Source organism: Herpailurus yagouaroundi, unplaced genomic scaffold (assembly GCF_014898765.1).
Source record: "Herpailurus yagouaroundi ecotype Mexico unplaced genomic scaffold, PumYag 220, whole genome shotgun sequence".
NCBI classification, from domain to species: Eukaryota; Metazoa; Chordata; class Mammalia; order Carnivora; family Felidae; genus Herpailurus; species Herpailurus yagouaroundi.
This window is the reverse complement of record NW_024412451.1, coordinates 7341977-7358309: the sequence shown is the minus strand read 5'-3', so window position 1 is coordinate 7358309 and position 16333 is coordinate 7341977. Positions and strand designations below refer to the sequence as shown.

Sequence of the window (16333 nt, the reverse complement as noted above, 5' to 3'; positions counted from 1 at the left end):
TCGACCTCTAATCGTTTGAGTCTCATGCCTGATAGGGGTGTCTTTGTTTGCTTGAAGGTTTGACCACCAGGCTATTGAACAGTGAGGCTGAGGATGACCCTTTGGGCCCAAAGTACCATGTCAGTCTCTGGAAGGGCTAGAGGCTACAGGTATCAGTTCACCTTGGGGACAGAATGGACAGGGAGGTCAGCCATGCAGAAGGTAAATGGTAGAGTTGTAGTAACGCTGCTGGGCATCAAGGCTCGTGAGAGCCACCCTCGCTGGCAATACCCCATGGGTGTTATCCCATATGGACCCCAGAAGGTAACACTCCATGACTCCAGACATTGGACAACAAAGGGATCCACACTGGGTACATTTCCTGGACTCTGCCTCATGTGTCTCTTCCCTGTCTAATGTTCACCTGTTCACTTTCCCTGTAATAAACCACAAGTCAGTAGAACTGCTCTCAGTGAGTTCTATGAGTCCTTCTAGAGAAGTATGGAAACTGAGCATGGTTTTCAGAAGATCCAAACTTACTCTTGGTGTCAGCACTGAGTGTGGTCTTGTGTGCACAGCAGTCCCTTTAACTCCTCTGTTGAGATAAAACTCTCAGGGGGAAGGCAGGGTAGACGTACACAAAATGTTAGATTTCTCTGTTGCAAAATTTGAAGAATCATTTTGACTCTTATACTTTATGTTTCTTCTTTAATTAGAAATTAATTACATGAGGGGCGCCTGGGTGGCTCAGTCGGTTGAGCGTCCGACTTCGGCTCAGGTCATTATCTCGCAGTCTGTGGGTTCGAGCCCCGCGTCGGGCTCTGTGCTGACAGCTCAGAGCTTGGAGCCTGTTTCAGATTCTGTGTCTCCCTCTTTCTCTGACCCTCCCCTGTTCATGCTCTCTCTCTGTCTCAAAAAGAAATAAATGTTAAAAAAAAAAAGAAATTAATTACATGATCAGTGAGTGCCCTTAGGAAATTTCAGCATAAGGAAGTCTAGAGAACTCTGTTAAGCATTCACTATAGTTGAATGAAGAAAGTAGCTTTGGCTTCAATGACACTTCAGAGATGGATACAATCTGCCTGTGAAACCATCTGATCCTGGTGCTTTTACTTGTGGTGGACATTTCTTCAACATTTATTTCTATGGATTTTGTTTGTTTAGACTTACTAGCACAGCTAGAATTGATATTGTTAAAGTATATTTTCCCAGAAATTTCTAGATCATTTCCAAATCCATTAGCATTTAGCTCTATTAATGTGCCCAATAATTTCTGAAGTAAATGAATGATATCAAGTTTTTGCTTTTACTCTTTTCTCATTAGAAAGCTTTTCAATTAGCTTGTCTGATATCACTTATCCTGAATACTTCAATAATGGTGCAACTTAGGGATTGAAAATTAAGAATGGCATATATTTGGTGTAGCGCTTCTCAAGGAAGCAGTGAATCCAGTGAGATATACCTGCTTGGCTGCCAGTCCCCCATGAGTCAAACTTCAGTAATTCCTGCTCCTTTCCTAGGAGACCCTGCCTGCCACAGGGATCATCAAAAATGAAGAGGCTCTCTCAAACACTCCAGTGGTCTATTTGAAGATACTCAGAAGGAACTTTTAATTGGTCTTTATAATTGGCAACTGGGAAACAACTTATTCATGAGTGTCCTCAGCTGCATACGGCTGAACTGTCATTGTGTGTACAGGAGAAATGATAATTACACTTCCAGGGGAGGTGAGGTCACAGATTCACAGACCTTTATCTGAGTCTGGCTGCCTCCTGTCCACATGTCCTGGCTGTTGTGATTCACGCAGAGCCAACAGTCCTGACAACAGGGAAGAGTCCAGTGAGTACTTCTACTTCAGTCTGAGAGGCACAGTTTACAAGGAAATGTAGTCTGAGTAAGTACCTGTGTGTCCAGAAGGATTATCTTGTGGTAGAAATAGATCCAATGGCAAAGCTAGAGAAAGGGGAGGAAGACTTCCTCAGTTGTGAGCTGAGCAAGTGAAGACAGATTCCCGATGACTCTTAAAATAATGTAATGATATCCTCACTGAGGATGACTGTTGGTGAGGAATACCAGTGATAATAAAATGGGTTTTCTTAGCCACCAAAAGACTTTAGTTAAGAAACTGATGTTTTGCCCACATGTCCTTACATGAACCACAGCCGACATTCACTGTATTATGAGTGATGTGCTCATAATGCCTTTATGCAAATAATGAAGAGTCGGATGGAACTTTAAGAATAACTTCACATTGTGCAGAAACCATCTAAGTGACTTTATTTCTAGAATAAACCAAGCATGTGTAAAAAGTCTAGCTCTGGGTTTGTGATGCTGGTACTTCTATCTGCTCCTGCTTCTTCAAGTCTCTGGCACTCCCACAGAAGCAAACCAACAAACTGGCTGTTGATGTCAAAACCTTCAACGAACCTTTTGTTCACAGGAATGACTGTTGCTATAATTTAAGGGAAAATGTACTGAATGATACAATAGCTTCCATGGATTTGGCAATAGCAATCATCTTCTCATCACAGATGATAGTTGGAATCCTGGGAAACTGTTCTCTTCTTTTCCATTATCTCTTCCATTACCACAGTGAAGGGAGGTTGAGACCCACAGATTTGATTCTCAAGCAACTGATTATAGCCAACTCCCTATCGATGATCTCAAAAGGAGTCCCCCATACACTGAATGCTTTCGGGCTGGAATATTTCTTCCATAATTTGGGATGCAGACTTATTTTGTATGTTCAGAGAGTGGGCAGGGGGGCGTCCATTAGCAGCATCTGCCTCTTGAGTGTCTTCCAGACCATCATGATCAGCCCCATGAACTCCTGGTGGAAGGATCTTAAAGTCAAAGCTCCAAAGTATGTTGGTTTCTCCATTACCCTCTGCTGGATCACACACATCATGGTAAATTTTATCATTCCTGTTTATGGGTTGTATGCGTCTGAGAAACAGAGCAGCAAAAACATAACAAAGAAAAGGGATTATGGATACTGTTCTATTTCTGATCCTGAGACAATCACAGGGCCACTTTTTGTAGTACTGATAATATTCCCTGAAGTTTCACTTTCTGGGCTGATGATCTGGGCCAGCGGCTCCATGATCTTCATTCTGAACAAACACAAGCAGCGCATCCAACACATTCACAGCACTGTTTCCCCCAGATCCTCTGCCGAGTCCAGAGCCATCCAGAGCACCCTTGTCCTGGTGAGCACCTTTGTGTCTTTCTACTTCCTCTCCTCCATCTTTCATGTTGGCATTGCTCTTATTTATAATCCCACTCGGTGGTTAGTAAACACCTCTGCCCTAACTTCTATGTGTTTTCCAACTTTCAGTCCCTTTCTGATCATGACACGAAACTCCACAGTACCCAGGCTCTGCTTTCCTCACATAAGAAACACAAAATCTCCTAACCTTATCAAAAAATGTAAAGTGTGTGTTTTTGCACAGAATTCAGTTTTTTATTTCCCTAAGACTTGAAAAGTCAATATAGCATTGTTTTAAAAATCATTTTCTAGTTTCTCCATTTGCTTTTGAGAGAGAGAGAGAGAGAGAGAGAGAGAGAGAGAGAGAGAGAGAGCCAGTACAAGTGAGGGAGGGGCAAGGAGAGAGGGAGAGAGGGAATCCCAAGCCAGAAGCAGGCTCTGCACTGTCAGCACAGAGCCTGATCCAGGGCTCAAACTCACAAACCATGAGATCATGACTTGAGGTGAAATCAAGATGCTCAACAGACTGAGTCACCCAGGCACCCCAAGAAGTCAATACAGCATCTTAAAGCATAGCTGCATGTCTTTCTATGGTGGACCCTATGTAGGAATACATGAACATTATTTGTTCTTCCAATCAATGAGTGTAGAATGTCTTTCCTTTTCTTTGTGCCATCTTCTATTCTTTCATCAATGTTTTACAGTTTTCAGAGTGAAAAACTTTTTTGCCTCTGGTTAGGTTTATTTGTAGGTGTCTTATTAGTTTGAGTACAATTGTAAATGGGAATGTTTTCATTTTTAAAGTTTGTATTTAATGGGACACATGGGTGGCTCAGTTAAGCCTCTGACTCTTGATTTTGGCTCCGGTCATGATCTCATGGTTCATTTGATCGAACCCCACATCAGGCTTTGTGCTGTCACCAGGAAAACTGCTTGGGATTCTCTCTCTCATGCTCTCCCTTTCTGCCCCTTCCCCACTTGTGTTTGGTCACATGTGTACGCTTGCTCTCTCTCTCTCTCTCAAAATAAATAAATGAAACTCTAAAGTTTGTATTTAACTTCCAGTTAGTTAACATACAGTGCAATATTAGTTTCAGGTGTACAATATACTGATTCAACACTTCCATACAATACCCGGTACTGATCACAAAATTGCATACCTTGCTCCCCGTCACCTATTTAACCCACCCCCCTCCCACTTCCCCCTGGTAACCATCAGTTTTTCTCAATAATTAAGAAACTGTTTCTTGGTGTACTCCTCTCTCTTTTTCCCCCTTTTGCTCACTTATTTTGTTTCTTCAATTCCACATACAAGAGGCAGTTGGGTGGCTCAGCTGACTGAGACTCAGGCTCTTGATATTGACTCAGGACATGATCTCACAGTTCGTGAATTCAAGGCCCATGTCGGGTTCTGTGCTGATAGAGGGGAGCCTGCTAGAATACTCTCTCTCTCTGACCGTTCCCTACTTACACACTTTGACCCTCTCTCAAAATAAATTAATAAACTTAAAAAAAACTATTAATATTCCACATCAAAGTGAAATAATATGGTATTTGTCTTTCTCTAAATACCTTATTTCATTTAGAACAATACTCTCTAGAGGCATCCATGTTGCGGCAAATGGCAAGGTTTCATTCTTTTTTATGGCTAAATAATATACATATCTTTTTTATCCAGGCATCCGATGATGGACATTTTGGCTGTTTCCATAATTTGGTAATTGTTGACAATGCTGTTATTTTTTTTTTTTAATTTTTTTTTTCAACGTTTATTTTTATTTTTGGGACAGAGAGAGACAGAGCATGAACGGGGGAGGGGCAGAGAGAGAGGGAGACACAGAATCAGAAACAGGCTCCCAGGCTCTGAGCCATCAGCCCAGAGCCTGACGCGGGGCTCGAACTCCCGGACCGCGAGATCGTGACCTGGCTGAAGTCGGACGCTTAACCGACTGCGCCACCCAGGCGCCCCGACAATGCTGTTATAAACATTGAGGTGCATGGAATCCTTTGAATTAATATTTTTATATTCTTTTTTTTTTTTTATTCTTTGAGTAAACACCTAGTGGTGTAATTGCAGGGTCGTAGCTAGAGACGAGGGAAATTGTTTGCTTAAGTTCTCTTTCCGCTGTTTCATTATTCATGTATATAAAAAGGCAACAGATTTCTACACATTGATTTTGTAACCTGCAACATTACCAAATTCATTTATCACTTCTAGTAATTTTTTGGTGGAGTCTACCATATGATACACACATATACACACAGAGAATGGAATATAAATAGCCTTCTATAACAACGAAATTATGGTAGAGGCTACAACCTGGATGAACCTGAAAGACATGCTATATCCAGTAAGTCAGACACAAAAGGATGAATAAGGTATGATTCCACTTAAACAAAGTACCTAGAGATACCAAATTTATAGACACACAGTAAAATCATGCTTGTTGGCAACTGGGGGAGGGAAGATGGGAAATTATTGCTTAAAGGGTATGGAGTTTTAGATTGAAATGATTTTAAAATGCTGGAAATGGATACTGATGATGATGGCACAATACAGGAATACCACTGAAGTATACAATTAAATATGGTAAAAGTGTTACATATATTTTATGTTATGTATATTTTACCATAATAAAAAAGGCGCAAAACCACAATGAGATACCCCATTATACCTACTACAATGAGTATTATTTAAAAAAACAACTTGGGGGGCGCCTGGGTGGCGCAGTCGGTTAAGCGTCCGACTTCAGCCAGGTCACGATCTCGCGGTCCGTGAGTTCCAGCCCCACGTCGGGCTCTGGGCTGATGGCTCAGAGCCTGGAGCCTGTTTCCGATTCTGTGTCTCCCTCTCTCTCTGCCCCTCCCCCATTCATGCTCTGTCTCTCTCTGTCCCAAAAATAAATAAACGTTGAAAAAAAAAAATTTTTTTTTAAATAAAAAATAAATAAATAAATAAATAAAAATAAAAAAACAACTTGGGGCGCCTGGGTGGCTCAGTCGGTTAAGCGTCTAACTTCGGCTCAGGTCATGATCTCGCAGTCCATGAGTTCGAGCCCCACGTCGGGCTCTGTGCTGACCGCTCAGAGCCTGGAGCCTGTTTTGGATTCTGTGTCTCCCTCTCTCTCTGACCCTCCCCCGTTCATGCTTTGTCTCTCTCTGTCTCAAAAATAAATAAACGTTAAAAAAAATTCTTTAAAAAAACAACTTAAAGATAACACATATTGGTGAGGATGTAGAGAAAATGGAACCCTCATATGTTACCAGAAGGACGGAAAATGGTGCAGCCACTATGGAAAATGCAGTGGCAGTTACTCTGTAAGTTAAACAAGGACTTACCAGGTGACCCAGAAATTCCACTCCTATGTATGTAAGTCTAAAGAAATGAAGGGGTCAAGGGGGTCAAAGATACAAACTTCCAGGTATAAAATAAATAAGACATTGAAATGTAATGTATCACATGGTGACTATGGTTAACAACACCATATGGCTTATTTTAAAGTGGTTAAGGAGCACCTGGGTGGCTCGCTCTGTGGAGCACCCCACTTTGGCTCAGGTCATGATCTTGCAGTTCTTGGGTTCAAGCCCAGCATCAGGCTCTCTGCTATCACCAAGGAGCCCACTTCGGATCCTCTGTCCCCTCTCTCTCCTCCCTCCCCCACTAACCCTCTCTCTCTCTCTAAAATAAATAAAACATTAAGAAAAATATTAAAGTGGCTAAGAGACTAGATCTCAGAAGTTCTCATCACACACACACACTCACACACACTCACATACACACACACACACACACATAAAATCTGAAACTATTATAATGGTATATGTCAATTATTATTCAGTATAAAAGAGAATTGAAATAAAAGTTCCAAAAGAGATATACAAACATGTTCACAGCTGCACTATTCAGAAATGCCAAAGGAGGAAACAAAATGTGTAAACATCCAATGAGAATATTGTTCAGCCATTAGAAGGACTGAAATACTGACATATAGTACAACATGCATCAACCCTGAAAACACTATGCTAAGGGAAAGACACCAGAAGCTAAAGGCCACATATTATGTGATTCCATTTATAGGAAATATGCAAAAGAGTCAAATTCAAACAGATGGACAACACATCAGTAGTTCCCACAATGTGGGAGGTCGGAATGTGCGTGAATGGCTAATGGGTGGCGGATGTCCTCTTGCAGAGATCAAAATGTCAGGGACGGAGGAGCCTGGGAACTCATGACAGCGTAGGAGATCACCACATCCCACATTTACAACTAGACAACATGCACATCCAGGTCAATATATCAGAGAGCGATCCGAAGACTGGCAGAGCAATCTCCACAAGTAAACATAAAGAAGGCACATTTGAAAGACTAGGAAGGTCACAAAGGCAGAAGGAGGCTGCCGACAGAACAGAGTGAGCTCCGCTCACAGGGAGGACAGAGAAACAGGCCCTCACAATGGCGTGTTCACATCGGTCAGACTAATCCCTATGACGTCTGGCTTTAAAAACCAGAGGGGCTGAATTCTGTGAGTTTGTAAAACCCAGTGGGACTTGAAGGCTGGAGCTTACACGGTCAGCTCACTCGGCCCTGGGTGAGCTGGGGGGTGAGCAGTGGCTGAGTCCCAGCCATCAAACAGATAGCAGCCTGCGCAGAGAGGCACACGAACGCGGCAGTTTACGCACTGCCAGGGGAAAAGGGAGGCAGATCTGTTCATAGTGATTTCAGAGCAGGTCGGGGGACTTCTTTAAACAAGAGGCAGCTGGCAGCTGTCACTTTCCTCTCCCACCCACCAGTTAAACACAGAGCCACCCGCAGGAAGCGGGGCGGCACAGACACTCGTAACCTCAGCCAAGGGCTCAGGGCAAATTTTGTTAAAGTTGCCCACAGACCCACACAGAGGCAGCACCCAGTCACACACCCTCAGTCACTGTCTCACACTGGAACCACCCCCCTGTGCCCGACAGTGCTGGTACACAGCCTCCAGCTGTCACGGTGCTCAGTGGGACCTGACATAGGACTGGAGGCCCAGGGCAAATTTGCTACCACCGGTGCCTGGCTCGCAAATTCCCTGGCAGGCACTTCCCCTCACAACTGGCCTCCAGGGCCCCACTACCACCACAGAGAGCAAGTACAGTCCACCACAGGCAGAGAGTCAGTGCCCACAACCACACGGAAAGGAAAAGTGAACCAGACACAACAGCAGGGGGTCAGCGATACGCATAAGATACTCTCCCAAGGTGCCAGGTTCTGGTTAGGAGAGGACACTGCACCATGGGCAAACTCCAGAATCTCCTCTTCATACGTCACTACTTTCAAGAGCAGAAGACACAGTGGACTTTCCTAACACACAGAAACAGACACAGAGAGGCAGTAAAATGATGAGACAGAGATAACTATCGCAAACAATATAACAGGATAGGCCACTGCCAGAGATCTAAGCAAAACAGATACAAGTAACATACCTGACAGAGAATCGAAATCAATGGTCATAAGAATATTCACCGGACTTGAGAAAGACCGGAAGACACGACTGAGACCCTTAATACGTATTGAAAGAACAACACAGCAGGGACAAAGGGCTCAATAAATACATGAGAGGGGCACCTGGGTGGCTCAGTCGGTTCAGCATCTGACTTCGGCTCAGGTCATGATCTCATCAGTTGATGAGTTCGAGCCCCACATCAGGCTCTGTGCTGACAGCTCAGAGCCTGGAGCTTGCTTCAGATTCTATGTTTCCCTCTCTCTCTGACCCTCCCCTGTTCATGCTCTGTCTCTCTCTGTCTCAAAAATAAATAAACATTAAAAAAATTTTTTTAATAAAAATAAACACAGGAGAAACACATCTGGTGGAAGGAATAGCAGGATTGAAGAAGCAGTGACCTAGTGACCTAGAATTAGTGACCTAGAAGACAGAGTAATGAAAAGTAAAGCTGAACAAAAGAGACAAAAAGATTTATACAAAACAAGAGCAGACTTAGGAACTCGGTGACTCCTTCAAACATAATAATATTTGTATTACAGGACTCCCAGAAGAAGACAGAAAAGGGAGCAGAAAATTTATTTGAAGAAATAATTACTGAACATTTCCCTAATCTGAGGAAGGAGAGAGACATCCAGGTCCAGGAGGCACAGGGAACTCTCATCAAAATGAATAAAATCAGGGGGGAGTGGGTGGCTCAGTTGGTTAAGCGTCTGACTCTTGACCTTGGTGCAGTTCATGATATCACAGTTCATGGGGTCGAGCCCCACATCGAACTCCTTGCTGAGGGCATGGAGCCTTCTTGGGATTCTGTTTCTCCCTTTCTCTGCACCTCACTTGCTCTCTCTTGGTCTCTCTCTCAATATAAATGAAGAAACTTTTCAAAAAGTCAATAAAAGCAGATCCACCCCAAGACCTGTTGTAATTAAATTTGCAAAATATACTGATAAAGAAAGAAATCTTATCTAAAGGGCCACAAGACAAAAGAAGTCATTAACTTATGAGAGGTAACCCATAAGGCAGCAGGAGATTTTTCAACAGAAACTTGGCAAGCCAGAAGGGAGTGGCCTGATGCATTTAAAGTGCTGATTTGCAAAGTCCACAGCCAAAAATATTCTATTAAAAAGGCTATCATTCAGAATAAAAGGAGAGACAGAGTTTCCCAGACAAACACAAACTAAAGGAATTTGTGATCATTAAACCAGTATCCTGCAAAAAATATAAAAGGGGAACACTGAGAGCAATGGAGAGATCCTAAGTGACAGTATAAACGTAGGGAGCACAGGGACGCCTGGGTGGCGCAGTCGGTTAAGCGTCTGACTTCAGCCAGGTCACGATCTCGCGGTCCGTGAGCTCGAGCCCCGCGTCGGGCTCTGGGCTGATGGCTCAGAGCCTGGAGCCTGCTTCCCATTCTGTGTCTCCCTCTCTCTCTGCCCCTTCCCCGTTCATGCTCTGTCTCTCTCTGTCCCCAAAATAAATAAACGTTGAAAAAAAAAATTTAAAAAAAAATAAATGTAGGGAGCACAAAAGCAGTAAAAATGAATATTTCTGTAAAAAGTCAATCAAAAAACTCACAAACAAATTGATATAAATATAATAACATATGCCTAAAATCTGGGGAGGACATAAGAAAAGGAGCAGGGGCATCTGGGGCTTGACAATAGTCTATTTATTGAACAAAATTCCGAGTACACAACTGTGATCACTTTGTGAACTTTCCTTGAGCTACATACTTATTACCAGTGATTGTGCCTTTATATTTTTTAAAAGATTTTTTTGTAATTTTTTAGAGAAACAGAGAAAGAGACAGACAGACAGACAGATGGAACTCACAAGCCAGGGAGAGGGCCAGAGGCAGAGAGAGAGAGAGACAGAGAGAGACAGAGAATCCCAAGGAGGATCCCCATTCAGTGTGGAGCTCAATGGGGGCTTGATCCCATAACCCTGGGATCAGGACCTGAGCCAAAATCAAGAGTCGGACACTCTACCGACTGAGCCACCCAGACACCCCAGGCCTGTGTATTTTTCAAATGAATCTCACCATTCAAAAAAGATGGGATATGCTAAATAGAACAGTGTTGTTCTTCTACTGGAAAGGCAGTGTTGCACACTACATAATGCAATGACATTGTGCTTAGCTTTTAAATGTATGCTAAAATTTCTAGGTAAAACTAAGGAGCAATGTTACAACAATGATACAACTTCCCAAAGAGTACCCAATTATTGTATAGAATTATAACGTCAAATTATATTTAAAAATTCATACAAAAACACAGATGAAAAGAGAAAATAAACCCCATTGAAACCAAATGTCAAACTGTTATATTAACCTTAAATAGACTAATTTATCCCTTTATTTTCTTTCACAGAAAATACTCATTTATTGGAAAATAATGTTTGTTTCATGATGAGAGTCAAAAAATAACACCATAAGCAACGTAAAACCTCTGGCGCTGCTTCTGTAAGGAAACAGCTGAGAGGCTTCTGTGTCACTTTGGGAGCAGACCATCCTCAGGATTTCTGCGCTCCTGTGACAGCTGTGACACAGCATATATGGGCGGTATGTGGCTCCGGGCCTGCTGGAGGCCCAAGGAGCCTACATGGTCCACACAAGATCCTCTGGCCAACAGCATCACAGAGAATTTGAGGGCAGCAGGGAACCACTTCTGAGAAGGGACAGCAGGGGACAGCCTTGTCCCGCCTAACACTGGAGTGTAGACCAGTCTCTTAGACTCATGGTCCTGCTGGAGGAGTAGATGCCCACTGGCCTCGTGCTCAGTTTGTTGCCCAAATGTCTCAGCCAACAAAAACCTGAGACTCTTCCCAGGACAACTTGACCCACCAATTCTCACTGGTGTGGCCAAAGACAAGAAGGAAGTATCTGTGGTCTCAGCCCCTAAAGGCTGCTGGCTGAATCTTTGCACTTCAAATCCTGTCCGTACTGGAGAAAGCAGCCAGGGTGAGCACCTCACGCAGTAGTTCGGAACCACAGAAGAAGAGCAAGATGCTGTTCATGATGCCTTCCAGGAGGAGCATAGAGGTCTCTAGTTCACATAAATAGAATGGAGCCATGTCCCTCCCTTTCAAATGGCTCTCCCTTCAGGGCTCCCAATGGAGTGGAAGTCTCCACCATAAACTCTTCTCTTCACTTTGGAGACTCAAGTGTGCACCTCCAAAAACTCTTTCTTGCCATTATGGTCAAATCACCTTCACAAAGGAGAGAAATTTTTCTTCTCTAGATGCCAATTCCATGGAACTCCTGGCTTTGAAGATTGTCACAATCACCTGGCAATGGAAAAGAATCAGCTAGGGGAGCCTGGGTGGCTCAGTCAGTTAAGCGTCCGACTTCAACTCAGGTCACGATCTCGCGGTCCCTGAGTTCGAGCCCCGCGTCGGGCTCTGGGCTGATGGCTCAGAGCCTGGAGCCTGCTTCCGATTCTGTGTCTCCCTCTCTCTCTGCCCCTCCCCCGTTCATGCTCTGTCTCTCTCTGTCTCAAAAATAAATAAACGTTAAAAAAAAAAAAAAGAATCAAGAATCAGCTAAAATGTAATTCTATGCTGTCCACTACCCTCTCCAGTCTAACCTGTCCATTTCTCCCTGAAAATGTTTCCACAAGCTCACCTCCCATGCTCCCAAACATCATACTTCACATGACTGACTCCTGCCTCTCTGGTATGACATGTACACAATTATACCTGGCTCCCCAAAGCTTTACTTGCTGACTTTATTTTCCCTCCAGCACTATTCTCTGCAGTGTCACTGATGACCTGGTCCATTTTCATGCTCTTTCTGGTTTTATTTTTAAGATTAAATTTTTTTTTAAGTAACTCTACAAACAACATGGGGCTCAAACTTACAACCCTGAGATCAAGAGTCACACACTCCACTGACTGAGCCAGCCAGGCCCCCATTCATGCTCCTGTCCTTATAATTCCATGCCTACTTCACTTCTGGGAAATTTACTGTGACAAATTTAATGGACACGCTTAAAGCCTTCTCAATGATATCTGGATTGTTTCGGGACCCGGATATTACACTGCATAATTTCTGAACTCTTTCACTGCAAGCGTTTAGCACAACTTCAATCACATGAATACTTAAAGATACCTATGTTTCATTACAAATACTATTGCAACTTATTGCTTAATTGAAGAAGATGCTCAATATGTAATGTTTACCATTCTCGGGTTAGCCTCTCATCATTGTACTGGGGACCCTGAGAGTGAGGAATGAACTACCAAACGAGTATCACCGAAACACTTACAATTTACATCTTACTCATAGAATGAGGAGACTTTATATTCTTTGTCCAGGAGAAGCAAACTGTGGATACCCTGGGGTCACGACTCATGAGCAGAAAGGGGCTGATAGATGGGAAACAGAGAGTGAATCCTGAAGCAGTGATCCAGAGAACCCGGCTGGGGTTTTCAAAAAGACCCAAAATAATATTAAAGATAGAAGAAAAGGTGTTTAAGCAGACAAAGGGGCTCATCAGGAGAAAAATGGTTTTGGTGCCTGTGGACACGGGATGATGTGGCAGAGACACTGGTCTGATGAATCTGTTGGACCTCCTGCTTGTGCCATGATGAAAACCATGCAGCCGCTGGCCCAGAGCACAAGCCCCAAATATAACACATCAGGGAATGATAACGCTGCATACAATGAGCCCCCTGCTTTGTCACAACAAACAGCTGAACAGTATCCAAACATTTTCCTGTTTGTGATGTTTTTGTTGCTCAAAGTATGGGATACTACTCAAAAATATGGGATACAGCGTGTTTACCAGTATTTGCAAGACTCAGCACAGGACACGCGAAGGGACAAGGCACTTGAGAGCTTTCCCTTAAGCGCTGCCCATCTGGAGTTCCAGGCGCTGATCGTGATGGCACGAAAGACACTTGAGAGGCAGGTCGCACCAATGGACACACCCCTGACTACGCCCTGAACATAAGGGAAAAATTTACATCCAAAATCACTGAACATGTTATACCACCCAAAAGATGACACTGTATGGTGTATTCCAAGAGAGAACGGGACCAAAACGTTGGCTACAATCAGCTTCTTGAAAACCAAATCTGTGGGCCTTGGCCTGCCTACACCCAGTGAAAGAAAGGAGGTCACAGTGGTAAAGAAGAGAGAAGTTCCCCAGGATTCCAAGCACAGTCTGCACTAAGATCACTCCTACTGCCAGATCCCTGGTGGCCATGCTGTGTGTCCTCAGTGACTGATATTGTCTTCTGGGCTAGAGGATCCTGTGTGCGAATAAGAGGCAGGGGCCACATGAATCATGTCAGCTGAAATCCAATATTCTCCACTCACCAACACTTCCTACTTTCAAATAATTAAAGTTCTTCAGTCATTTGAGGTCTTCCAAGAGATGCATGAACAATCATTACAGAAGTATGTGTGAATCACTGTTAGTTATAACGACCACCCAGATGGTCACTTCTGATTTCTCACAAATACATGAGGCAGGCATCATTGCAATCCTTGGAAAGATGAGGACCACAAAAGCAGAGACGTTAAGTGCTCTCTCTGAATTTATTCACAATTGAGGGGCAGAGTAGGAATTGGAACCTGGGGGGCCGGTAACAGTTAGTGTATTTAATCCATAATATACAAAAATACTACTTAGCTGGGTTCTTCAAATAAACCAGATCTAAATTAGTTTTATGTCTGCACATGGTCATTTCAATTTATAATGGTGTTATTTTATTTTAAATTTTTGACAAGTTTCCACTTATTTATGAAGTATTTTTCTTTTTTTTTTTATTTTTATTTTTTCAACGTTTATTTATTTTTTTGGGACAGAGAGAGACAGAGCATGAACAGGGGAGGGGCAGAGAGAGAGGGAGACACAGAATCGGAAGCAGGCTCCAGGCTCCGAGCCATCAGCCCAGAGCCCGACGTGGGGCTCGAACTCACGGACCGCGAGATCGTGACCTGGCTGAAGTCGGACGCTTAACCGACTGCGCCACCCAGGCGCCCCAATGAAGTATTTTTCAATAGGTAAACATTAACTGTAAATCCCACCCTAGAGACCTCAGTAAACTGTAGATGCACAGACTGTAGAACTACAATGCTGCAGGTTCCTGCCCCGTGACAACCTGGAATTAATGAATGTGAGAGGGCTCAATATTGGAAACGCAACAGAAAGAATCATTTGCTCTCATTCCAAAAACAAAAGTGCAATACCACAAGACATAGGAGCTCTGTAAGTACTGTCTGATTAAACTGTGTGCATTAGAAACAAAATTAGTACTGTCTCCAATGTATACACACACACACACGCACAATTAATGCCTGAGTTAAATAAAATTAGTAGCAACATAGCAAGCTTTGTGAAAGATACTGAAATACAAGACACATGGAAAAAGATGTTAAGGCAAGAACTTGGTATATTGTATAAGTGAAATAATCTGGAATCTGGATTGGTATTATATTATGTTGGTATTATAATAATATTTAAAATTCATGTTTTATTTTAGAGCGAGAAAGAGAGCATATGTGTGGGAAAGAGGGCAAAGGGTGAGAGACACAGAGAGAACCTTAAACACGCCCCATGCTCAGCACCAAACTCAATGCGTGGCACCATCCATGACCCTAGGATCATGACCTGAACTGAAACCAGGAGTCGGACAATCAACCAACTGAGCTACTCAGCTGCCCCAGGATTATAATATTTTGAGGCAGCAGAAGTATCACAAGATGCATTTGAGCCTAAAAATCTTGCCCTGAAACCTAAGTTATATTTTACTTAAAAGTTGTTTCCCTGACATCACTGGGAAAAGGCTGTCCATAATCAATTGAGATACAATTCTTTAATCTTTTAAGGCATCACAGATGTAGAGTTAGAGAAAACATTTCAACTCTAGCAACTGTGATCAGATACACTTTTTCTGCACACAACCAGATGATTACTATACATGCATCCAACTATTTAGTACAAATATGGATGTGTTGTAACTGCACCTTAGAACCTGACAGTTATGCCTACAGTTCATTAAAACAGACTGAACAGCATACGGATTCCACAAATACAGCCCTTAAGCACATTAAAAATCAGATTTCATGACCATTTGGGTGAAACCACATACTCACTGTCAGTGAGGATTATACTACACGCCTTAGGAGCCATCAGGGTTGGGTGTAGGTCTAGGACCCCATCTCTCTATACCAGCTCAGCTTCTGGCTCAGGAGGTAATCCAGCTTCCCATGTGGCTTTGGCACTGAGCCAGATTCAAACGCAGAAAACCCCCTTTGTTCAATCTGGTCACTTACCTGGACTCCTGACACAGTTCCTTCCCTTACAGAGTCTACCTCTCAGATGAACACAGAGAAAACCCGCCTACTTCTTCCTGCTGCCTGCATGATGGGCTCCGTGTTGACGGTCAGAGAAGTGAGTGCGTGTGCAAGATGGGCAGCCGGGCCCTGAGATGTGTTTATGACTGTGTGACCGCCCCCACCACTCACAATGGCAATTAGCATTTCACCTGAAGCGGTACTGACAGTGACAGGCTTGGGACCTGAGAATATTTTTGCAAACTTTCTCCCCACTGGCCAGTTACCAAGAACAACTACAAGTTTCTAGCTAGCACCTCTAGAAACCACTGGTGTGTGGGAAAGGACGCAAAGCCTGAAAGAAAGAAGAAGCCTGGGCAGGAGGGC

General features: G+C 43.3%; 1 protein-coding gene, 1 long non-coding RNA gene and 1 pseudogene across 2 annotated transcripts; 1 reads left to right on the top strand and 2 right to left on the bottom strand.

The window, feature by feature from the left end:
• Positions 1 to 1560: 1560 nt before the first annotated feature.
• Positions 1561 to 2122, bottom strand: LOC121019029 (uncharacterized). Its single transcript, XR_005785401.1, has 2 exons — positions 1882 to 2122; positions 1561 to 1797 (listed from the first exon to the last, which is right to left on the bottom strand). It is a non-coding gene; the product is annotated as an uncharacterized LOC121019029 (long non-coding RNA).
• Positions 2121 to 11643, top strand: LOC121018898 (vomeronasal type-1 receptor 4-like). Its single transcript, XM_040457949.1, has 3 exons — positions 2121 to 2153; positions 2295 to 3408; positions 11465 to 11643. The coding sequence occupies exons 1-3, from the start codon at positions 2121 to 2123 to the stop codon at positions 11641 to 11643; spliced, it is 1326 nt and encodes a 441-aa protein (XP_040313883.1).
• A 1222-nt stretch (positions 11644 to 12865) lies between these two features.
• Positions 12866 to 13877, bottom strand: LOC121018998 (vomeronasal type-1 receptor 2-like; annotated as a pseudogene).
• Between the last annotated feature and the right edge of the window lie 2456 nt (positions 13878 to 16333).